General features: G+C 41.1%; 1 protein-coding gene across 3 annotated transcripts in view; it reads left to right on the top strand.

Annotated features, from left to right (window-relative positions):
* The window catches only part of WDR7 (WD repeat domain 7), a 375,654-nt gene that overhangs the window by 71,165 nt on the left and 280,119 nt on the right, over positions 1 to 24,370 (top strand). For all 3 annotated transcript variants that reach the window (XM_029222033.1, XM_029222024.1, XM_029222014.1), the window contains one exon: positions 1,468 to 1,682. In XM_029222033.1, coding sequence (XP_029077866.1) covers positions 1,468 to 1,682 — 215 coding nt within the window. The remainder of the gene's footprint in view (positions 1 to 1,467; positions 1,683 to 24,370) is intronic.

Below are 24,370 nucleotides of genomic sequence, written 5' to 3'. Positions count from 1 at the left end.
AACTGTATATATGAGGGTCAACTGTATATATGAGTCTGTAGTTCAAAGGAGGGAAGTCAGAGTGGGTGGTACAAATGTGGGAAATCTTAGCATATAGAAGATATGTAAAGTCATGACACTGGATATATCACCAAGGGAATGTAGGTTGATAATGGTTGGGGCACTCCAGGGTTTAAATGTGCTTCTGTGATGTAAAAAAACAGCAAAGGAGACTAAAATGGACCTGCCAGAAAAAAGAAGAAAATAAAGGATATGGTTGCCTGGAAGCCAAGTGACAAAATGTGTTTCAGGGAGTGGAGAGGAAGATCGAGAGCTGCTGACAGTAAAATGAGGACTGAGAACTGGCTATTAGATTTAGCAATGTGGAGAGTAGGTTCTGTGCACATTTGGTGTAAAATCTGATTTGAGTAAGTTCAAAGGAAGATGGGAGGAGAAAAATTTGGAGGTGGTAAAAATAGGCAGCTCTTTAGAGTATGATTATGAAAAATGGGATACATACCTAGTTAACCCACCTGGGTTGTGTGTGTGTGTGTGTGTGTGTGTGTGTGTGTGTGTGTGTCTGTGTGTGTGTGTGTGTTTTAAATAGGTGAAATAATTGCATGTTTATAAGCTGATGGGAATGATCTGGTAGACAGGGAAAACTGATGAAGAGAAAGAGGAGAATTGTTGACATGGTGTCTTTGGGCAGACAAGAGAAGGATGGGGTGTAAGCCACAGGTGTGTTAGGTAGGAACCTGGATAGTTCATTCATAATTATTGAGTAATGTGACTGGAGATGTGGTAGTGGGAGTCTGTGGAACTTCTTTTTTAATTGCTTCTTTCTCTATGAAATAGGAAACAAAACTTTCATCCAGATGAGGGCAGGAAATGGAATGGTGGGATTGGAAGAGAAAGAAAGTATGGAATAATGAACTAGGAGAGTAGGAAAACGAAAGGTCTGTGGAAATGTGGTCACTATTAAGGGCCCACCAAGATCAGTGGTCAGGAAATTCAGGTGCATCTTTTAGTATGTTCATCATTCATGTCCATCTTCATTGTAAGATGCAGAGTAGGTGGAGAGTTGAATTCAACTAGTGTTGAATTGATTCTATAAGATTGACATATAGTCTTAGAGGAAGGTAAAATTATAGAAATTGCTGTTTGTAATAGACTAATGATGTGGCATGATCAAGGAGACCATCTTGGAAGTGGAAAGAAAGTAGAAAAGCCTGGAGGAAATTGTTGAAATCTTGGCTCTGAACTTGAGTTTATTGGGAAGTTGTGGTAGGGCCTTACGGAAAAGGAAATGATTAAGGTAATGCTACATGGAAGATCATTAGAGGAAGGAAATAAACAAGAAAATGTTTCTGGGAGGCACTGATAAAACATATTCCTACATTTAAAAATGTCCATGCATTTTCCTTTCCTAAAAAATGACTTAGAGTCTTCCAGAGTTGTGTAATGATTGTGAATATATATGTCTTCCAGGTGCACTGGACCGGTGTGTGATGGGGATCACAGCAGTAGAGATACTGAATGCTTGTGATGAAGCAGCTCCCGCTGCCGTTGACTCACTTAGTCACCCAGCAGTCAACTTAAAACAAGCTATGACACGACGCAGTCTTGCTGCTCTTAAAAACATGGCCCATCATAAGCTACAAACTCTTGCAACTAACCTCTTGGCTTCTGAGGCATCTGACAAAGTAAGTTTTGTATGTGGGCTCATGTGTCCCCATTCAACTTCATTTAATAATGCAGCTTTGGCACGTCTTAGGGGATCATTTTTGGGAGATGACACGGGTGAAAAATAAGCTTCTGGTTTTTATTTAGGTTTTCCAACACAGTTTTTAAGTATTTCACATATTTGGCAGTCTGAAAAAGTGACTTGTTCTTACCATTCAAATTGTTTTAAAATGATTCCAACAGACTTAAGTGACTTCAGTTTCTGAAATTAGAGCAAACGTTTTATGTATAATCTGTCTTTCTGACTTTCTGACGGTCTTCCTGTAGAAAGGTTGACCACGAGCTAATATCTTCAGGAGGAAAAAGTAACAATTTAGGCACAATTCGGATGTTTCTAATTGTGGCTTATCTTTTATTTTAAAAGTACGTTCTGATTTTATTAAGGTGGGGCCATTTAAAGATTTAAGAAAATATGTGAGAGTAAGTATGGTGAGGTTGCACAAGTGCTGGCATTTTTCTGCAAGACTGAAGCTCAATCACACTTTCCTTACTGACACTTAAAATCAATGCATCAGTTACTTCTTCAGTTAACAGAAGATTTTCCTACTAAAAGAAGAACAGTCAACCCCAATTCGTTAATTGGCTACTTGTGTTTAGTTTTTTAGAGACTAGTCACTATTTTGTTTGTGGTATTTGTGTTCTGTGGTATTATTAGAACTAGTTTGTCTCTGGTAATGGATAAATGAATCCTAGACACGATCCCAGTATTTTATCTGAATCACTACTAAAATTCCTGCTTCCATCTTAGAATTCATTAGAATTATGAATGGGTAACCAAATACCTTTATTTTCCTTCTCTCTTCTGATTCCTATTTTTTAGATGATGAGATGTGGAATAAATAACAAAGAGGTTGAAAGGGTCATCTACAAAGTTGAAAATTTGCCCATGAATTAGCGAGTGCTAATGACATACGAAATACTGTAGGCAGCTCCACTGACCCATATCCTCCAGTAATTGGCAGTAATATTTGATCATTCTGTCTTTCCCCAAAATATTAATGTTCTATTGGCTTTGTTATGTTGTATTTTCATAGATTAGAATTGTGAAATCCTTCTGTGATATTTTTTCATGCTTTCTGTTCCATGCTCTAAAGTTTGAATAGAAATCAGGCTTAAATGCATTTGCCATGCCTATAATTTCTTTGAAGAGGTCATGTGGATGTTCCCTAGGAATTCAGTGTTCATAGCCATTGTCTGATGTTCTATATAGTTTTAATATTGAGCAAACTTATAAAACAATACATTCAAGTGCAAACATGTATGTTTTGTAATTCGCAAATTTATTCTTTTTCTTGTTGGTATTCCCTAGAAGTAAAAATTTGGAAGAATAATTATATAACTAGAAAATTAAAGAAAAATAAGTGGTACAGTAACATTTATGAATGGCTTTTGTAAGTGGTCATGGTCCATTATGTGATTTTTACAATCTTGTTTGTCCCTGTTTTAATAGCACATTTTATAGTGCAATTAGTGATAAAAGCACCAGATATCAGGGACAGTACACTTATGTATTGTAAAATATATTGCTCGTGAACCTCCTCAGTCTTGTAGCAGTGGTAATTGTTGCCTGGCCTACAAGGAAAACAATTACAGGAGGGGAAAAGGCTTAGGAAGCTGAGGCTGCAGGAGGATAATCACTTTATGAAAAATGTATGTTGGCTGGACCATTAGGGATTTCTCTAACTATTTTCTCATGTTGACTTAGAGTCTCCTTCTGAGGGGAATATTTAAAGAGCCATCCTCTGGATGGCTTTCTAACCTCAAGAGAAATGAAGCCCACGCAAAGTTAAAAAAAAAGTAACCAAACATAACTAAGAGCCTCTCTGTGGTACAGGACTTACTCTAGGGTATTGGATCTGATTTTTTTTCATGGGTCTCTCAACGGAAAGTGAAACCTCTATGGGAATACTCTATATAAAGTATCCTTGTTTTCCCTTGTTAGAGTAGTGTTAGCAACTGGACTATTTGGAAACAAATATTTTACATTGTTAATTAGGTTAATTATGCCAGACATATACAGCTTTACAAGCAAAGATAATTTACTGTCCTGTGATTTTTTTTTTTCTTTCACTGGAAGAGCAAGAAGGTGTTAAGTAGAATTATCCTTTATTTTTATTATTATTATTATTTTTTTTTTTTGCGGTACGTGGGCCTCTCACTGTTGTGGCCTCTACCGCTGCGGAGCACAGGCTCCGGACGCGCAGGCTCAGCGGCCATGGCTCACGGGCCCAGCCGCTCTGCGGCATGTGGGATCCTCCCGGACCGGGGCACGAACCCGTGTCCCCTGCATCAGCAGGCGGACTCTCAACCACTGCGCCACCAGGGAAGCCCTGTCCTTTATTATCACATCTAATCTTTGGAAGGTGTGTGTACTCAAAACCCTGTGTATTCCACTTATGACATGTATCTTATATTTCTCCTTGTATTATAATAACATATATACTTACCTAATTCTCTCTACTGAAATCCAGTCTTCTTTTTTTTAAAATTAATTTTTATTGGAGTATAGTTGATTTACAATGTTGTGTTAGTTTCAGGTGTACAGCAAAGCGAATCATTTATACATATATATACTCTTTATTTTTTTGTGGTACGCGGGCCTCTCACTGTTGTGGCCTCTCCCGTTGCGGAGCACAGGCTCCGGACGCGCAGTTCTCAGCGGCCATGGCTCACGGGCCCAGCCGCTCTGCGGCATGTGGGTTCCTCCCGGACCGGGGCACGAACCCGTGTCCCCTGCATCAGCAAGCAGACTCTCAACCACTGCACCACCAGGGAAGCCCTACACTCTTTTTTTAGATTCTTTTCCCACATAGGTCATTACAGAGTATTGAGTAGAGTTCCCTGTGCTATACAGTAGGTTCTTATTAGTTATCTATTTTATATATAGTAGTGTATATATGTCAATCCCAATCTCCCAATTTACCCCCCCCCCCCCCCCCGCCGCCGTCCTTTCCTCCTTGGTAACTGTAAGTTTGTTTTATACATCTGTGACTCTATGAAATCCAGTCTTCTTGCAGACAGGGATTATGACTTATTTATCTCATCTCTGTGTTTTCCCCATGACATCTTGTAGCAGCTGTGCAATAAATATTTGTTGAATTGGATCATGTGTAACAGAAAGTGCTGATAACCTCTGCTTCAGCCTCTTTGCCCACCTCTTCTTCATTCCTCTCACAGTTGATTGTTTTGACTTGACAGTCAAATCTCTCCCTATTCATGAGACTCTAGATGTGGAGTGTTTATTAGGTACTTTGCCCTCTGTTCAGTTTTGCATTCTCTCCATTTGGTTTTGGTGGGCAAGTTGGTCCCAGCATAACTCATTCTCCTTCCTTGCCATCTCTGTATTTTCAAACATCCTGAAATTATCTCAACTTCCACCCCCTCCTTTACTCCTGTTTCTTGTGGCTCTAGGCTAGTGTTGCTTAACCCCAGCACTACTGACCTTTTGGGCTGGATAATTTTTTGCTGCGGGGGACTGTCCTTTGTATTGTAGGATGTCAGAGAAGCATTTTTCCTTTACCCACTGCATGCAAATAGCACCCCCTCTCCCCTAAGCATGACAGTCAAAAAGGTTTTTAGACATTGACAAATGCTTGCTGGGGGGCAAAATTGCCTCTGGATTAAAAGCACTGCTTTGGAGAAAAACAGTTGAGAAATGGTAAAGATCCTACATCCTCTTTTTGTGTCTTTCTTTTCCCCTCCTCAGTTTTCTTCTTTAATGTCTCTCCTCTTTGTGAATGGTGAAGTCAGCCTCAACCCTCATCCCTTCTGCCCACTGTGGCAGAAATAGTTCTTGCATTCTCTCTGGGCTCACACCTTTCGGTTCAGACCTTTCCTAAAACACTTCACTTTGTGGTATTTTTTTTTTAATTTTTTTTTGTTTATTTGTTTTTGGCTGCGTTGGGTCTCGGCTGCTGCGTGCGCGCTTTTCTCTAGTTGCGGCGAGCGGGGGCTACTCTTCCTTGCGGTGCGTGGGCCTCTCATTGTGATGGCTTCTCTTGTGGAGCACAGGCTCTATAGCGCAGGCTCAGCAGTTGTGGCGCACGGGCTTAGTTGCTCCGCGGCATGTGGGATCTTCCCGGACCAGGGCTCGGACCCGTGTACCCTGCATTGGCAGGTGGATTCTTAACCACTGCGCCACCAGGAAAGCCCTGTGTGTGGTATTTTTTTGTTTGTTTGTTGAGCTTCTTGAGGACAGGAGTTGAGTTTCTCCCCCTTTTATTTCCAGTGCTTAACATAGTATATGGAACATAGCAAGTACCCAGGAAATGTAGTGTGAAGTTAGTTTGCAAGTGTAGATTGGAGTCATGTGGAATCAACTCGAATGCAAAGCCGAGGACTTAACTCAATGAGTAATGACACGATATTGGGTAGTCTTAAAAGGAGATATTTGTTTGTTTAAGAATGATTTTGCCATGTCTGACACTTATATGCAGACCACTTCTGTTGACTTGGGAAATGAATTGTGATGCTCCTGGGATGATACAGTGAGAGGTGTGGGAACTGGAAAGGATTAGGCAGTGGAAATGTAGAGGAGGGATAACTTGTAAGCTGTTGTTTAGGTTGAATAAATAGGACTTCACAAATGAGCAAGAGAAGATTTGAGACGTAACAGGTTGATTTCCAAGATCCAAGCCTGGGTAAAGGGAGAATGGTGGAGCTGTTAACAGAAATAAACAACTCATGGCATAGGCTTTGAAGTTGATTGTAACAGGAGACATTTGCCTCTTCTGTGTAGTGTTGAGAGATGGGGTACATGTGGTGGGAGCAAACAACCTCCAAGAAAGGAATGATATGATGCTGGGGTAGAGTAGGGATGGGATTTTATTTCCTAAATGAACACTGTAATGGAGTGCCTGAACTAGACTGCAGCTGACATTTTGGGGTGCCTACTATCATTAGATTATTCCAGATATGCTGTTCTCCTTAATTCTCATTACAAATAGATGAGTTAGTTATCCTCAGATTTGCAAATGATGAACCTAAAGCACATTTGGTTAGAACAGAGATTGGCAAATGTTTTTCTGTAAAGGGTTAGATAGTAAAAAAAATTAGGCTTTGTAGACCATATTGCTCTGTCACAATGATTCAACTCTGCCATTACAATGGCATTAAAGCAGCTATAGACACTATGTAAATGGACTGGCTCCCAATAAAACTTTATTTATGAAAACAGGCAATGGGCTGGATTTGGCCCCTGGGTCATAGTTTGCTGACCCCTGCATCTGAAGATGGCATTATTAATATCAAGGTTGTGGGTACAGTTCCCCCATGGAATGGCCTTTGCTTCATTTTTGAAAAGTAGTTCAAAGGAGTGGTTTAGAGCCCAAGTTCTAGTCACAGGCGTATCTGTGTTCCAATTGCATCTCTGTAACTTCCTGCCTGTTGGTGACCTTGGACAAGTAACCTCCAGTGGCCTAGCTTACACATGTAATTGAAAACAAATCTTTGTAAAGGAAGTAAAGGTTGACAGTTGATCAGAGCAATGAAATAACATCAAGACTTGGGGAATAAAAAAGAGCGTATGGAGTTAGTAAAGTCATTGGTCATCATTAAGAGCTGTTTGGGTAGAATTAGTTGGGTCAGAAGTCAGGATACAGCGAGCTAGGAATGAGCATGAGGTGAAGTGGAGGCACAGTGTGTGGAAGAAGTTTGCTTTTGGAGAAATAAAAGATTAGTAGCTTCAGTGGCTGCAGGGTTAAGAGCAGAGTTTATGCTTTGGGAGCTCACCGAACACTTTTGTTGGTGGAGGGAGTGATTGGTGGGGCCATGGAAGAGGACATGGTGTTGAGAATAGAGTTGGAAAGTTCACCCTTATTAGAAATTGTTTCCGTTTAATCTGTAGTGATGAAAAGAGGGAGGTGAATATAACAAATTATTTTCAGTGGAAGAAGAGAAGAGTAGGCTGTGTAATCTGTTTTAAAAAAAGGAAGTGGTTATAATCCCTTGAAGGTAGAGTCATCTTTTTCCTTTCTTTTAATCCCTCATTAAACTCAGAATAAGTAGTATATTGGATTAGAAGTTTGAGGACTTGTAAGATATAAATAACTAGGAGATCATAGCTGGCATGTCATGGCATTTGAGGAACGCATAAATGAATATGTCAAGAAGAATGTCTGGGCATATCAGGTGATCTTTTTGACAAGTTTTTCTACAGAGTATTTGCCAGACACTGGTTCTTGGTGAGGAGATCTTGGTGGACGCCTTGGGCCAATGGGATTTTATTAGTAAAGCTAGAAAGCCCTTGCAGCCATGGAATTCATTTTTTAGGCCTACTGTGTGTAATTTTTTATTGGGCCCGGTTACATCTTGGGCATTGTTGTATCAATAAGAATCACCGTATTTATATTGAAAAATGATGAGGTTGAAGAAATTGAAAATTGACCAGGATGATTTATCTTTTAACTTCCATTTCTCTCTCTGTCGTCTAATTAGTCAAAACCCTGAAAAAAATGAATGGACTATATATGCAGAGGTCAGTAACTTTGTATTCTGTGTAACTAGGCAAAAGAATGGAATTTACAAGTCAAATATAACCTGCTGAGAACATACTCTGTGTTTTTTGCTTGCAGAATTCACTCTGTTAAAAAAAAAATTGTACTGATTAACTGACTTTATGATTCACTGTGAAAAGGGCACTTATAAGGTACAGACAGAGACAAGCCAAATGACGTTATGTACGGGGTACCAGGCCTTGTCTGGTGAACTGTTTTCAGCCTTAGAAAAATTCTTATGATAAGCCTGACCTTTGAAGTATCAATTAAACTTGCTTAACATTCTGCTCCAAAAGTTTAATGAATATTTTAAAAGAAAATATGAATATGTTAATGGTATATTTATTATATACTTTGAAGTATATATGAGTTCAGTTTTGGATTCTTCTAAATGGTTATTAAGACAAAAATTTTATATTACACTAATTGTTGTCTAATTGTTAATAAAATTAAGGAGACTTAGCTAAGCTGCCAGGCCTTAAGAAAACAAAGGAGTGAATGTCTCTGTAGGAGGAGAATAAACGTTTATTAAATGCCTTTGTGACCAGTGATTCCCTTTGATGGAGGATAATAATTAGAAACTGAATCCAGATGCTGTGTGCACTCATTGCTCCTGGGATGACGTTGCATCCGGGCCCTTTCAGTAGATAGAGCTAGGTAGTATTAGGTATGTGTACATGAATACACACTTACACAAACATGTACGTCTTTAAGTGTCTCTCTATCTTCCTAAATATATTAAATACCTTGGGTTAGCACCATTACCTCCAATTCCAACCAAACACCACAGTGTTGGCTGTAGCCTCCCCTCCTGGCTTGTTGTAACTCTCTTCTTCACCTGTGAGAAACCTCTCCCAGTATTTTCAGTGTATTTGCTCAGTTCCCCCTTTGTGTAAACAATTTCCCCTTCACCCCAAATCCCTTTTTAGGTGTGCCCACCAAAAGCTTGCCTCCCACAAAGGAAAAGAAGTTTCATTTCTTCTTGTTAACATTTTCTTTCTTTCCACCTTCTGCTTTTCTTAGGCATTATGAATTGTATTCATTCATTCTTGCGTTTCTTTCCATTGAAGCTTCTTTGCTAAAGTGATGTTTTCTTTTTTATTTTTAATTCTTCTTTTTTTAACATCTTTATTGGAGTATAATTGCTTTACAATGGTGTGTTAGTTTCTGCTTTATAGCAGAGTGAATCAGTTATACATATACATATGTCCCCATACTTCTTCCCTCTTGCATCTCCCTCCCTCCCACCCTCCCCACCCCACCCCCCCAAGGTGGTCACAGCACCGAGCTGATCTCCCTGTGCTATGTGGCTGCTTCCTCCTAGCTATCTATTTTACGTTTGGTAGTGTATATATGTCCATGCCACTCTCTCACTTTGTCCCAGCTTACCCTTGCCCCTCCCAGTATCCTCAAGTCCATTCTCTAGTAGGTCTGCATCTTTATTCCCATCTTGCCCCTAGGTTTTTCATGACCAGTTTTTGGTTTTGTTTTTTTTTTTACATTCCATATATATGTGTTAGCATACAGTATTTGTTTTTCTCTTTCTAACTTACTTCACTCTGTATGACAGTCTCTAGGTGCATGCACCTCACTACAAATAACTCAGTTTCGTTCCTTTTTATAGCTGAGTAATATTCCATTGTATATATGTGCCACATCTTCTTTATCCATTCATCTGTTGATGGACACTTTGGTTGCTTCCGTGTCCTGGCTATTGTAAACAGAGCTGTAATGAACATTTTGGTACATGACTCTTTTTGAATTATGGTTTTCTCAGGGTATATGCCCAGCAGTGGGATTGCTGGGTCATATGGTAGTTCTATTTGTAGTTTTTTAAGGAACATCCATACTGTTCTCCATAGTGGCTGTATCAATTTACATTCCCACCAATAGTGCAAGAGGGTTCCCTTTTCTCCACACCCTCTCCAGCATTTATTGTTTGTAGATTTTTTGATGATGGCCATTCTGAGTGGTGTGGGATGATATCTCATTGTAGTTTTGATTTGCATTTCTCTAATGATTAATGATGTTGAGCATTCTTTCATGTGTCTGTTGGCCATCTGTATATCTTCTTTGGAGAAATGTCTATTTAGGTCTTCTGGCCATTTTTGGATTGGGTTGTTTGTTTCTTTGATATTGAGCTGCATGAGCTGCTTGTAAATTTTGGAGATTAATCCTTTGTCCGTTGCTTCATTTGCAAATATTTTCTCCCTTTCTGAGGGTTGTCTTTTGGTCTTGTTTATGGTTTCCTTTGCTGTGCAAAAGCTTTTAAGTTTCATTAGATCCCATTTGTTTATTTTTGTTTTTATTTCCATTTCTCTAGGAGGTGGGTCAAAAAGGATCTTGCTGTGATTTACGTCATAGAGTGTTCTGCCTATGTTTTCCTCTAAGAGTTTGATGGTGTCTGGCCTTACATTTAGGTCTTTAATCCATTTGGAGTTTATTTTTGTGTATGGTGTTAGGCAGTGTTCTAATTTCATTCTTTTACATGTAGCTGTCCAGTTTTCCCAGCACCACTTTTTGAAGAGGCTATCCTGTTCCATTGATCTATACTTCTGTTTCTGTGCCAGTACCATACTGTCTTGATTACTGTATCTTTGTAGTATAGTCTGAAGTCAGGGAGCCTGATTCCTCCAGCTCCGTTTTTCTTTCTCAAGATTGCTTTGGCTGTTCGGGGTCTTTTGTGTTTCCATACAAATTCAGAAATTTTCTCTTGTAGTTCTGTGAAAAATGCCAGTGGTAGTTTGATAGGGACTGCATTGAATCTGTAGATTGCTTTGGGTAAGAGTCATTTTCACAATGTTGATTTCTCCAATCCAAGAACATGGTATATCTCTCCATCTATTTGTATCATCTGTAGTTTCTTTCATCAGTGTCTTATAATTTTCTGCATACAGGTCTTTTGTCTCCTTAGGTAGGTTTATTCATAGATATTTTATTCTTTTTGTTGCAATGGTAAATGGGAGTGTTTCCTTAATTTCACTTTCAGATTTTTCATCATTAGTGTATAGGAATGCAAGAGATTTCTGTGCATTCATTTTGTATCCTGATGCTTTACCAAATTCATTGATTAGCACTAGTAGTTTTCTGGTAGCATCTTTAGGATTGTCTATGTATAGTATCATGTCATCTGCAAACAGTGGCAGCTTTACTTATTCTTTTCCAATTTGGATTCCTTTTATTTCTTTACTTCTCTGATTGCTGTGGCTGAAACTTCCAAAACTATGTTGAATAATGGTGAGAGTGGGCAACCTTGTCTTGTTCCTGATCTTAGTGGAAATGGTTTCAGTTTTTCACCATTGAGGATGATGTTAGCTGTGGGTTTGTCATATGTGGCCTTTATTATGTTGAGGAAAGTTCCCTCTATGCCTCCTTTCTGGAGGGTTTTTATCATAAATGGGTGTTGAATTTTGTCGAAAGCTTTCTCTGCATCTATTGAGGCGATCATATGGTTTTTCTCCTTCAGTTTGTTAATATGCTGTATCACGTTGATTGATTTGCGTATATTGAAGAAGACTTGCATTCCTGGGATAAACCCCACTTGATCATAGTGTATAATCCTTTTAATGTGCTGTTGGATTCTGTTTGCTAGTACTTTGTTGAGGATTTTTGCATCTATGTTCATCAGTGATATTGGCCAGTAGTTTTCTTTCTTTGTGACATCTTTGTCTGGTTTTGGTATCAGAGTGATGGTGGCCTCGTAGAATGAGTTTGAGAGTGTTCCTCCCTCTGCTATATTTTGGAAGAGTTTGAGAAGGATAGGTGTTTGCTCTTCTCTAAATGTTTGATAGAATTCGCCTGTGAAGCCATCTGGTCCTGAGCTTTTGTTTGTTGGAAGATTTTAAATCACACTTTCAATTTCAGTGCTTGTGATTGGTCTGTTCATATTTTCTGTTTCCTCCTGGTTCAGTCTCAGAAGGTTGTGCATTTCTAAGAATTTGTCCATTTCTTCCAAGTTGTCCATTTTATTGGCATATAGTTGCTTGTAGTAATCTCTCATGATCCTTTGTATTTCTGCAGTGTCAGTAGTTACTTCTCCTTTTTCATTTCTAATTCTGTTGATTTGAGTCTTCTCCCTTTTTTTCTTGATGAGTCTGGCTAATGGTTTATCCATTTTGTTTATCTTCTCAAAGAACCAGCTTTTAGTTTTATTGATCTTTGCTATCGTTTCCTTCATTTCTTTTTCATTTATTTCTGATCTGATCTTTATGATTTCTTTCCTTCTGCTAACTTTGGGGTATTTTGTTCTTCTTTCTCTAATTGCTTTAGGTGTAAGATTGGGTTGTTTATTTGAGTTGTTTCTTGTTTCTTAAGTTAGGATTGTATTGCTATAAAGTTCCCTCTTAGAACTGCTTTTGCTGCATCCCATAGGTTTTGGGTTGTTGTGTATCATTGTCATTTGTTTCTAGGTATTTTTTGATTTCCTCTTTGATTTCTTCAGTGATCTCTTGCTTATTCAGTAGTATATTGTTTAGCCTCCATATGTTTGTATTTCTTACAGAGTTTTTCCTGTAATTGATATCTAGTCTCATAGCGTTGTGGTCGGGAAAGATACTTGATACGATTTCAATTTTCTTAAATTTACCAAGGCTTGATTTGTGACCCAAGATATGATATATCCTGGAGGATGTTCCATGAGCGCTTCAGAAAACTGTGTATTCTTTTGTTTTTGGATGGAATGTCCTATAAATATCCATTAAGTCCATCTTGTTTAATGTATCATTTAAAGCTTGTTTTTCCTTATTTATTTTCATTTTGAATGATCTGTCCATTGGTGAAACTGGGGTGTTAAAGTCCCCTACTATGATTGTGTTACTGTCGATTTCCCCTTTTATGGCTGTTAGCATTTGCCTTATGTATTGAGGTGCTCCTATGTTGGGTGCATAAATATTTACAATTTTTATATCTTCTTCTTGGATTGATCCCTTGATCATTATGTCATTATGTACTGTCCTTCTTTGTCTCTTTTAATAGTCTTTGTTTTAAAGTCTATTTTGTCTGATACGAGAATTGCTACTCCAGGTTTCTTTTGATTTCCATTTGCATGGAGTATCTTTTTCCATCCCTTCACTTTCAGTCTGTATGTGTCCCTAGGTTTGAAATGGGTCTCTTGTAGACAGCATATATATGGGTCTTGTTTTTGTATCCATTTGGCCAATCTATGTCTTTTGGTTGGAGCATTTAATCCATTTACATTTAAGGTAATTATTGATATGTATGTTCCTATTACCATTTTCTTAATTGTTTTGGGTTTACTATTGTAGGTCTTTTCCTTCTCTTGTGTTTCCTGCCTAGAGAAGTTCCTTTAGCATTTGTTGTAGAAGTGGTTTGGTGGTGCTGAATTCTCTTAGCTTTTGCTTGTCTGTAAAGGTCTTAATTTCTCCATCAAATCTGAATGAGATCTTTGCTGGGTCGAGTAATCTTGGCTGTAGGTTTTTCTCCTTCACCACTTTAAATATGTCTTGCCACTCCCTTCTGGCTTGCAGAGTTTCTGCTGAAAGATCAGCTGTTAACCGTATGGGGATTCCCTTATGTGTTATTTGTTGTTTTTCTCTTGCTGCTTTTAATATTTGTTCTTTGTATTTAATTTTTGACAGTTTGATTAATATGTGTCTTGGCGTGTTTCTCCCCTGCTTTATCCTGTATGGGACTCTCTCTGCTTCCTGGGCTTGATTAACTATATCCTTTCCCATATTAGGGAAGTATTCAACTATAATCTCTTCAAATATTTCCTCAGTACTTTTCTTTTCCTCTTCTTCTGGGACCCCTATAATTTGAAGTTGGTGTGTTTAATGTTGTCCCTGAGGTCTCTGAGGCTGTCCTCAATTGTTTTCATTCTTTTTTCTTTATTCTGCTCTGTGGTAGTTATTTCCAGTATTTTATCTTCCAGGTCACTTATCCATTCTTCTGCCTCAGTTATTCTGCTATTGATCCCTTCTAGAGAATTTTTAATTTCATTCATTGTGTTGTTCATCACTGTTTGTTCGTTCTTTAGTTCTTCTAGGTCCTTGTTGAACGTTTCTTGTATTTTCTCCTTTCTATTTCCAAGATTTTGGATCATCTTTACTATCATTATTCTGAATTATTTTTTGGGTAGACTGCCTATTTCCTGTTCATTTGTTAGGTCTGGTGGGTTTTTACCTTGCTCCTTCATCTGCTGTGTGTTTCTCTGTCTTCTCATTTTGTTTAACTTACTGTGTTTGGGATCTCCTTGTCACAGGCTGCAGGTTCGTAGTTCCTGTTGTTTTTGGTGTCTGTCCCCAGTGGTTAAGGTTGGTTCAGTGGGTTGTGTAGGCTTCCTGGTGGAGGGGACTAGTGCCTGTGTTCTGGTGGATGAGGGTGGATCTTGTCTTTCTGGTGGGCAGGTCCACATCTGGTGGTGTGTTTTGAGGGTGTCTGTGGCCTTATTATGCTTTTAGGCAGCCTCTCTGCTAATGGATGGGGTTGTGTTCCTGTCTTGCTAGTTGTTTGGCATAGGGTGTCCTGCACTGTGGTTTGCTGGTCGTTGAGTGGAGCTGGGTCTTGGCATTGAGATGGAGATCTCTGGGAGATTTTCATCGTTTGATATTACGTGGAGCTGGGAGGTCTCTTGTGGACCAGTGTCCTGAAGTTGGCTGTCCCACCTCAGAGGCACAGCCCTGACACCTGGCTGCAGCACCAAGAGCCCATCCTCCACATGACTCAGAATAAAAGGGAGAAGAAAAGAAAGAAGGAAAGAAGAAGATAAAATAAAATATAGTAAAATAAAGTTATTAAAATAAAAAATAATTATTAAGAAACAAATTTTTTTAAGTAATAAAAAAAACAAAAAGAGACAGACAGAACACTAGGACAAATGGCAAAAGCAAAGCTATACAGACAATATCACCCAGAGAAGCATACACATACACACTCACAAAAAGAGAAAAAGGGAAAAAATATATATATATGTCGTTGCTCCCAAAGTCCACCTCCTCAATTTGGGATGATTCGTTGTCTCTTCAGGTATTCCACAGATGCAGGTACATCATGTTGATTGTGGAGATTTAATCCGCTGCTTCTGAGGCTGCTGGGAGATATTTCCCTTTCTCTTCTTTCTTCACACAACTCCCGGGTTTCAGCTTTGTATTTGGCCCCGCCTCTGCGTGTAGGTTGCCTGAGGGCGTCTGTTCTTCGCTCAGACAGGACGGGGTTAAAGGAGCAGCTGATGCGGGGGGCTCTGGCTCACTCAGGCCGGGGGGAGGGAGGGGTACAGATGCGGGGCGGGCCTGCGCGGCAGAGGCCGGCGTGACGTTGCACCAGCCTGAGGCGCGCCATGCGTTCTCCCGGGGAAGTTGTCCCTAGATCCCGGGACCCTGGCGGTGGCGGGCTGCACAGGTTCCCGGGAGGGGAGGTGTGGAGAGTGACCTGTGCTCACACACAAGCTTCTTGGTGGCAGCAGCAGCAGCCTTAGCGTCTCATGCCCGTCTCTGGAGCTCCTTTAAGCTGTGCTGTGAATCCCCTCTCCTCAACGCACCCCAAAACAATGGTCTCTTGCCTCTTAGGCAGCTCCAGACTTTTTCCCAGACTCCCTCCCGGCTAGCCGTGGCACACTCACCCATTCAGGCTTTGTTCACGCAGCCATCCCCAGTCCTCTCCCTGCGATCCGACCGAAGCCCGAGCCTCAGCTCCCAGCACCCCCTCCCCGGCGGGTGAGCAGACAAGCCTCTCGGGCTGGTGAGTGCTGGTCGGCACCGATCCTCTGTGCGGGAATCTCACCGCTTTGCCCTCCGCACCCCTGTTGCTGTGCTCTCCTCCACGGCTCCGAAGCTCCCTCCTCCACCACCCGCAGTCTCCAGCAGTGAAGGGGCTTCCTAGTGTGTGGAAACCTTTCCTCCTTCACAGCTCCTTCCCCGAGGTGCAGGTCCTGTCCGTATTCTTTTGTCTCTGTTTTTTCTTTTTTCTTTTGCCCTACCCAGGCACGTGGGGAGTTTCTTGCCTTTTGGGAGGTCTGAGGTCTTTTGCCAGCATTCAGTAGGTGTTCTGTAGGAGCTCTTCCACATGTAGATGTATTTCTGATGTATTTGTGGGGAGGAAGGTGATCTCTGCGTCTTACTCTTCCGCCATCTTGAAGCTCCTCCCCTTTAATTCTTTCTTGAGTTCAGTCATTTCATTTCTGATTTTTCTAATTCTCATTTGTATTGTTCTTTTATGTTGAGTATCATTTTTAAAATGTTCTTTAGCTTGTTTTGAAACAGTACATTCATTTCCATCTGCTGCTTCAACATGTCTGTTTTTTTTCTGTTTCGTATTCTGTCTCTTTTTTTAATAGAGGCCCGATTTTTATTTAAGATCCGGCATGTAGGATCTTAGTTCCCCAACCGGGGATCGATCCCATACCCCGTGCAGTAGAAGTGCAGAGTCGTAACCACTGGACCTCTAGGGAATCCCCGTTCTTATTCTCTTTTTACTTGCAATAATTTTGACCTCAATACTTTTTGTTGCTCACTTTGTGAAATGATTTTTCCTGGATTTTTTTAATGATTAATTCAGAGAGCTTTTCTAACTTCACAGAACTCCTTCTGTTGTTTCATGTGGTTCAATAATATGGTGACTTGCTTTCTGATAGTTTCTGGCACTGTTCCTATCCTTCCTTTTTTATTTATTTATTTTTGTTTTTTAAATTACCTGTCAATTTTGACTGCATTCTTAGCAGTTTCTCCTTATTGCGGGATCTTTTCCTAGAAGGGAGTGTGGATACATCAGTGTTGTAAGGGCCCTGGGAATCTGATGTGCCAGCCCCCTGAGATCTCACAACTGCAGGCCCTTGTGTTCACTTGCTGTTGAGGTAGGTAAGCTCCTCCCGGGTTCAGCTGCTGTTTTCAGGTTTAATTTTTGGTTAAGTATCTGTTGGCTCTTTTAGAGTTTTCCTGTCAGAGCTGTCAAATACATTCCTGCTTCTCCTTCCTTCTTACTACAGGGATGCCTGATACCAGGTGGATTTTGTAGCTGTTGGTGGGTTTTCCCATCCACTTGAATTTTGAGATTTGTGGGTATACTTCATCACTTAATTTTGTTGAAAATGTTCTCAATGGGTTTTGGTTATGCTGCCTAGTTGCTCTGTCTCTTTTTATGAGGGGCTTTGGGAAAATCCAGTAACTATGCTGGCGTTGTTACTATGATCTTCCCTTTGGGTCTCTATAGTCTCAATGTTAAGTGTAGAATTCAGTGAAATGAATTAGTTAAGGAGAAATATTAAACATTCATTTAAAAATCATTCATTTAAAAATCTTACTTACAAGTAAGCATGTTTACAAACATGCTTCATTTGCCCTAGATGAAGCATGTTTGTAAATATCTATCGTTTTTCTGGATTACACTGGTAAGATACCAGTGTGGTTTTGAATTGAAAGGAAGCGTACTTTATTTATGCAAGAAGATCCTTAACCTCTTGGCAGGTGACAGTTGCCCTGAGTCCATCAGCCTGGATTGAACTTCTCCTCCCGTGCTGCCACAGTCTCATCACATGGTGGTTAGTGAGACTGACTTTTAAGGTCTACAGTGAGCAGTCAGTGACTTTGTTTTGCCATTACTTCCCTCTCTGTTGTTTGTCATTTGGAACTTTAAAAGTTCTAGAATGAAAATTTTAGAATTTAACATGAAGCTTTGGTAAAGAGATTCCTTAAGGAATGAGCTTAAGAAAAGTTTTTTGGAACCACAAATGTAAAATTAAAAGATTTAAAGTAATTAAGGAGGCACAGGTATATAGGGCAGGTAATGGGGTTAATTTCTGGATGTACATTATTGCATTAGTTGCTGTTATCACAGACACAAGCAAACACAGGGCAGTCCATGAAGTCCTGTTGGCCTGCCTCTCCGCTCCCTCCCTCTTTTCCTCTCTTTCTCCATCTTTTCCTCCCTTCCACAGGCTATTCATTATATTAAATTAATCATTCATCCTCATCTCTGTAAAAATGGTTCACATTCCTCTAATGTATTTATGTCCTAATTCTGATTTTCTTTCTTCATATTTGCCTCACTTTCACAGTGCTCTCACACGCACAGGGAAGTACAGTGTGTGTAGGTTGTAAGTGCACGTGCTCCTCGGTGTGTGTGTGTGTGTGTGTGTGTGTGTGTGTGTGCACTCACCAGGCACGGATATTTCATAGAGTTTGGGATGAATGCTTTGAAGATTTCCAACTCAGGTTGATTTTCTACCAACTTTTTCTCCAGTTTGGGGGAAATGAGTTTTAGGTTACTATGAATATAATACGACTTTTTCCATTAAGGAATGAAACTAAACTCTCAAAACTAACTACATATTTAGTTCATATTTACTAAATTTTTTGGTGACTACAGGGTTTTTATTTAGCTCTCTTTCCTTTTTAAGGATTCTTGAATTAGAAACAACTGGATTTATGGTGATCATTGTATAACACCATCAAATAATGACACATACAAGGGAACTTGCCTTCCTGAAACTTAACAAGCCCCGTGGCTCTAGTGCCTTATTGGCCCTGTGCCTTGCGCACAATAGGTGTTCAACGGATTTATAAATGGAATTCATAGTTCATATTAAATATAATTCATCATATTATTCTGAACCAAGAAAAAGCCATCTTGTTCTGTGATGGTTTAAAATTCTGGACAGTTTTGTTTTTCCTTGGAATGTGAGAAACAGCAAAGGAGAAATTTCCTTCACCATCATTTCCCCATCATTTCACTATCTCACATAATAAATCCAATGGCAGACTGCTGAGAGAATAGGAACACTAGCTAGATCAAACCCTATGACCTCGGCAGCCAGAACTTTCTAGCCCTTGTGTGTGGTACTTTATATCTAACTCTTATTTGGGAACCTAAAGGTATTTTGAAATAATTTGATAGAAGTGTAAAGATTTGTGACTAAAAATTAATATGTTAGTACTTCTGGTAAGAAATAATTTCTTCTAATGTGCTTGAAAAATCTGCTCTTTATTGGACCATATAAAAGATTTTCATACTTCCTGACTTTTATAGCCTCTGTTAGAAAATAATTGAATCAGTCTAGTTCAGTAAACATTTATTGACACTTAGGTGCTGTGTTAGGCCCTTGAGAGTCCAAATGAATAAGACATGATATTTACCCTCAGGAGATATCAACAGATAAATACGATGCAGTGAAGTAAGTGCTGAGGAAATGCGGAAAGTATTGCAGAAACCTGGCCTAGCTTGAGGTGATCAGGACTGGCTTCTTGGAGGAGGAGACATTGAAGAATGAGTGGAATATAGTCAGGTGGCGGGTGGAGGTGGCTTACAGTGTGTTCTGGGAGTAGCGGGTGGCAGATGCAGGGAGGGAGGTGGGGAGTGCCATGTGTGCTCTGTAGAGCTGGAGGGTCAGCTGAGGAGAGACAGGCAGAGGTGGGAGGTGAGGCCGGTCCATGCGTACCATGTGACGGCGCTAAAGCATTATCTCAGTGGCTTTCAAACTTTAAAAATTAGCATTAGAATTCTTCCCTCAAAAAGAATTTTATCTGGAAGCCAGTATGTATAACAGATATGAGGAAATGTAGAGGAGAGTTTAAATTGAAGAATTGTTTGTGAGCCATATTTGGCAGGACTTAATGATTCATTAGGTAGAGGCGGTAAGGGAGGTTGACTCACAGGCTTTCTGATTGGATGACTGACTAGGAATGGCTCTCTCCAGTGTGAGATTGATTGTAGGGACAGGTTTTGTGTGGGTGACGATGAGTTGCTTTGCATACAATGGAGGGGGGACTTGAGGGAGGCTTGTGGTGATGGGTATACAAATTGAGGAATCTCCAGCGTACACCTGGCATTTAAAACCATGGAAGCAGACGAGATCCTTCAGAGATAGCAAATGGGCTGAGATAGACTCTCAGGATACCACCTGAAGGAGAGGGAGAGGAAACGATGCGGAGAGGAAGTGGTGTGAGGAGACCCAGGAGGATGTGCTGACTTGCAAACAGGGAATCGGGTGTTTCAAGAAGGGTGGAGCGATCAATTGTGTCAAACGCAAGAGCTGAGTGTTAGAAGGATTGAAACGTGTGTGTCAGTGAGGTCATTAGTATCCTTTTTCAGAACTGTCTCCGCACGATGTGGGGGGCAGCAGCTTGACTGTGGTGGGTTAAGGAGTGAATGGGAGGTGTGAAAATAGAAGGAGCCAGTGCGGAATACTTCTGAAAAGTTGGTATGATAAGGGAAGTAGAAGGAGAATTGCCAGAGGGAAATCCAGTCTTGAAGACAGGTTAGAGTGTCTGTGGATCAAGGGTAAAGAGCCAGTGGAGAGAGGCAGGTTCATGGTCAAGGTGGGGAGGAGACAGCTGTTGAAGCTGGGCTCCACAGCGGGTGACAGGGTGGCAGAGGGAAGGCACTTGGCTTTGACGTGGAGAAGGAAAACTTCATTTCCTCAAACTGAGATTTAAGGAAAGAAGCCATCTCCATAAAATAAAAGTGCAAGTACTGATGTAGACGCTGCAGAAGGTTCTCCAGATCATTTACGAAGGTGGCTACACTAAACAATGGATTTCCAACACATGAAACAACCTTCTTTTGGAAGAAGACGTCATCTAGGACTTTAATAGCTGGAGAGGAGAACTTAGTACCTTGGCTTCAAAGTGCCAGAGGAGGACTTCCCTGGTGGTGCTGTGGTTAAGAATCTGCCTGCCAATGCAGGGAACATGGGTTCGAGCCCTGGTCCAGGAAGATCCCACATGCCGCGGAGCAACTAAGCCCATGCGCCACAACTACTGAGCCCACGTGCCACAACTACTGAGCCTGCACTCTAGAGCCCGTGCTCTGCAACAAGAGAAGCCACCACAGTGAGAAGCCCGTGCACCGCCACGAAGAGTAGCCCCCGCTCACCGCAACTCGAGAAAGCCCACGTGCAGCAGCGGAGGACCCAACACAGCCAAAAATAAATAAGTAAATAAATAAAAGTGATTACAGGCATGTGTTTAAAAAAAAAAACGAAGTGCCAAAGGACAGGCTGATTCTCTTGATCGGGGCTAGTGCAGCTGGTGACTTGAAGCTGAAGCCAGTGCTCATATACCATTCTGAAAAGCCTAGTGCCCTTAAGAACTAGGCTAAATCTACTCTGCCTGTGCTCTGTAAATGGAACAACACAGCACATCTGTCTACAACAAGGTTTACTGAATATTTTAAGCCCGCCATTAAGACATGTTGCTCAGAAAAAAATCATTCCTTTCAAAATATGGCTGCTCGTTGACGGTGCACCTGGTGGTTACCTAGGAGCTCTGATGGAGGTGGACAGTGAGATTCATGTTGTTTTCATGCCTGCTAACACAACATCCATTGTGCAGCCCACGGATCAAGGGGTAATTTCGACTTTTAAGTCTTATTATTTAAGAAATACATTTTGTGAGGATATACCTGTCACGGATGGTGATTCCTCTGATGGATCTGGGCAGAGTAAATTGAAAAGGTTTCACCATTCTAGATGCCATAGGACGTTTGTGATTCATGGGAAGAGGTCGGAATATCAGCATTAATAGGAATTTGGAAGAAGTTAATTCCAACCCTCCTGGATGACTTTGAGAGGTTCAAGACTTCAGTGGAGGAAGTAACTATAGATGTGGTGGAAATAGCAAGAGAACTAGAATTAGAAGTGTAGCCTGAAGATATGACTGAATTGCTGCAACCTCATGATAGAACTTCAACAGATGAGGAAGGAGTGGTTTCTTCATAGGAAATCTGCTGGTGAAGATGCTTTGAAGATTGTTGAAATGACAACAAACGATTTCGACTAGGACATACACTTAGTTGATACAGCAGCAGCAGGGTTTGAGAGGATTGACTCCAATTTTGAAAGAAGTTCTGTGGGTAGGATACTATTAAACAGCATAGCCTGCTCCAGAGGGATCGTTAATGGAAGGAAGAGTCAATCGACGCAGCAAACTGCACTGTTGTCTTATTTTAAGAGATTGCCCCAGCTGCCCCAGCCTTCAGCAGCCATCACCTTGATAAAGTCAGCAGCCACCGATGTTGAGGAGACCCTCCACCAGCAAAAAGATTTCGACTTCCTGAGGGCTCAGATGATGGTTAACAATCTTTTCGCAATAAAGTATTTTTAATTAAGGTAGGTGCATTTTTTAGACATGCTATCGCACAGTTTAATAGACTACAGAATAGTGTAAACATAAGTTGTATATGCACCGGGAAACCAAGAAATTCATGTGACTCACTTTATTGTGATCTTCTTATTCGCTTTGTTGTGGTGGTCTGGAACCAAACCCACAGTGTCTCTGAGGTGTGCCTGTATATTCAGAGATCTTTCCGTCGCCTTCCACACATCTCTCTCTTCTTAGTTTGTGTAAAGATACCCGTTTTTCTTAATCACAGTCACACCTCAATAACAATCACCTAGCAGCAATTAGCCTTGGTGAAACTTAACGTTTTCTCAGGGGAGTGGATGGGTGTAAAGGAAGAGGTAGAAAAAAGAGACAAAAGGAGGGGATTCATCATCGTGAATCAGGATTTTAGTTTTTTACAGTCTAATGTAAATTGGTTCCCAGTCTTTTTCACCTGTGTTTCAGTAAATGTAGTATATACAGTTGACCGTTGAGCAACACGGGTTTGAGCTGTGTGGGTCCACTTATATGTGGATTTCTTTTCAGTCGTAAGCACCACAGTACAACGCAAGCCAGCGCTGACTGTATTTGTGGACGTGGAGGAACTGCAGATATTGGAGGGCCGACTATAAGTTACACGCAGAGTTTTGACCGCACGGATGGGTCGATGCATGTAACCTCCGAGTTTTTCAAGGGTCAGCTGTACTTACTATTTGTTGTGTCTGGAGTGGCCTTGTTCCATGTCCCCTGCCCTCTGAGCCCGTCACCTAGCTAACTCCCACTCATCTCAGGAGCCTCAGTTCTATGACCATCATCTCCACAAAGGTCCTGAATCTTTTCAGGTAATGCTGCTAAGTTTAGCAGAGTCAGTTGAATCTTCTCAGATGCTCTGGCACTTGGCTTATGTCTCCATCCTGGTACTTATTGTCTTGCACCAGTGTATGGAAGCAAGGACATATACTTGTTTACATGGCTATTTCTCTGTATCAGGGTTTCTTGACTTTAGCACTACTGACATTTTATGCTGGATAATTCTTTGCTCTGGGGGCTGCCCTGTGCATTGTAACATGTTTCTCGGCATCCCTGGCCTCTACCCACTGGACATTAGCACCCTTTCCTAATTGTGACTAACAATGATGTCTGCAGACGTGGCCAAATGTCCTTTGGGGCTGGGGGGAAAACATCACCCCTGGCTGAGATCCACTGCTTTATATCAGACTAAGAGCTCCTCCAAGGACCATTTGATATTCCTCCTTGTGCTTCCAGTGCCCAGCACAGAGTGTTCACTGAACTACTGTGAACGAAGCAGTGTTCGAAGGTTGATTAATGTCGGGTGGACTCACTTTTTCCCTCACCCCCACCCCTCCATCTCTAGAGTCTCTACAGAATGAACGCTGAGAACCTCTTGATGTCTAGAGTCAAACGTCCGGCAGACACAGGAGGACCTGGGCTTCCTCCCATAACCTAACCATTGACGAGCTATGAGACCTGTGTGACTGACTGACCTCTGAGCTTCCATTTGTTTTTAACTTTAAGGGGGGGAAGGGGTGTAATAAGGTTGTAATGAAGTTAAATGAGCAACATGTTTGAAAACATTTATCTCAATAGGTAGTCAGCGCACACTTGTTTAATACTCCTGATTGATTGATTGGCTGCATTCATTCAGCACATACTGAGTGCGTACGATAAACCGTGCCATGCGTGAGAGCAGTTGGAGAGTGCATTAATCACACCCACACCCACCAGACTGGCACTGAGGAGTTCCTGCTCTGATGTGGGGGACAAGCTTGCGGTTCATTGCAGTGAGCGCTCGACTAGACTGTATGAGCTGAGTGCGACAGAGACCTAGGAAGACGAGCTGACCTGCAGAGTTGTTGGGAAGGCTCTTCCGAAGAGCCGTTTGTGCAGAGGCTTGACATCAGGAAGAAAAGTGGGCAAGAACATCCCAGGCAAAGACAACACCATGTGCAGATGTGGGTGGGGATGGTGTGTGGGCATAGTGAGATAGCGCAGCGTGTGCCGAGGCCAGCAGTGGTGGGAGAAGAGGGTTAGAAACAAGCCAGGATCTGCTTGAGTGTGAATATTTCTTAGTCCCAGGGAACTATG

Source organism: Monodon monoceros, unplaced genomic scaffold (genome assembly GCF_005190385.1).
Source record: "Monodon monoceros isolate NGI ecotype Baffin Bay Population unplaced genomic scaffold, NGI_Narwhal_1 Super_Scaffold_1, whole genome shotgun sequence".
In the NCBI taxonomy this organism is placed as follows: Eukaryota; Metazoa; Chordata; class Mammalia; order Artiodactyla; family Monodontidae; genus Monodon; species Monodon monoceros.
Note: the sequence above shows the minus strand (reverse complement) of the source record. Positions and strands in the feature narration are given on the sequence as shown.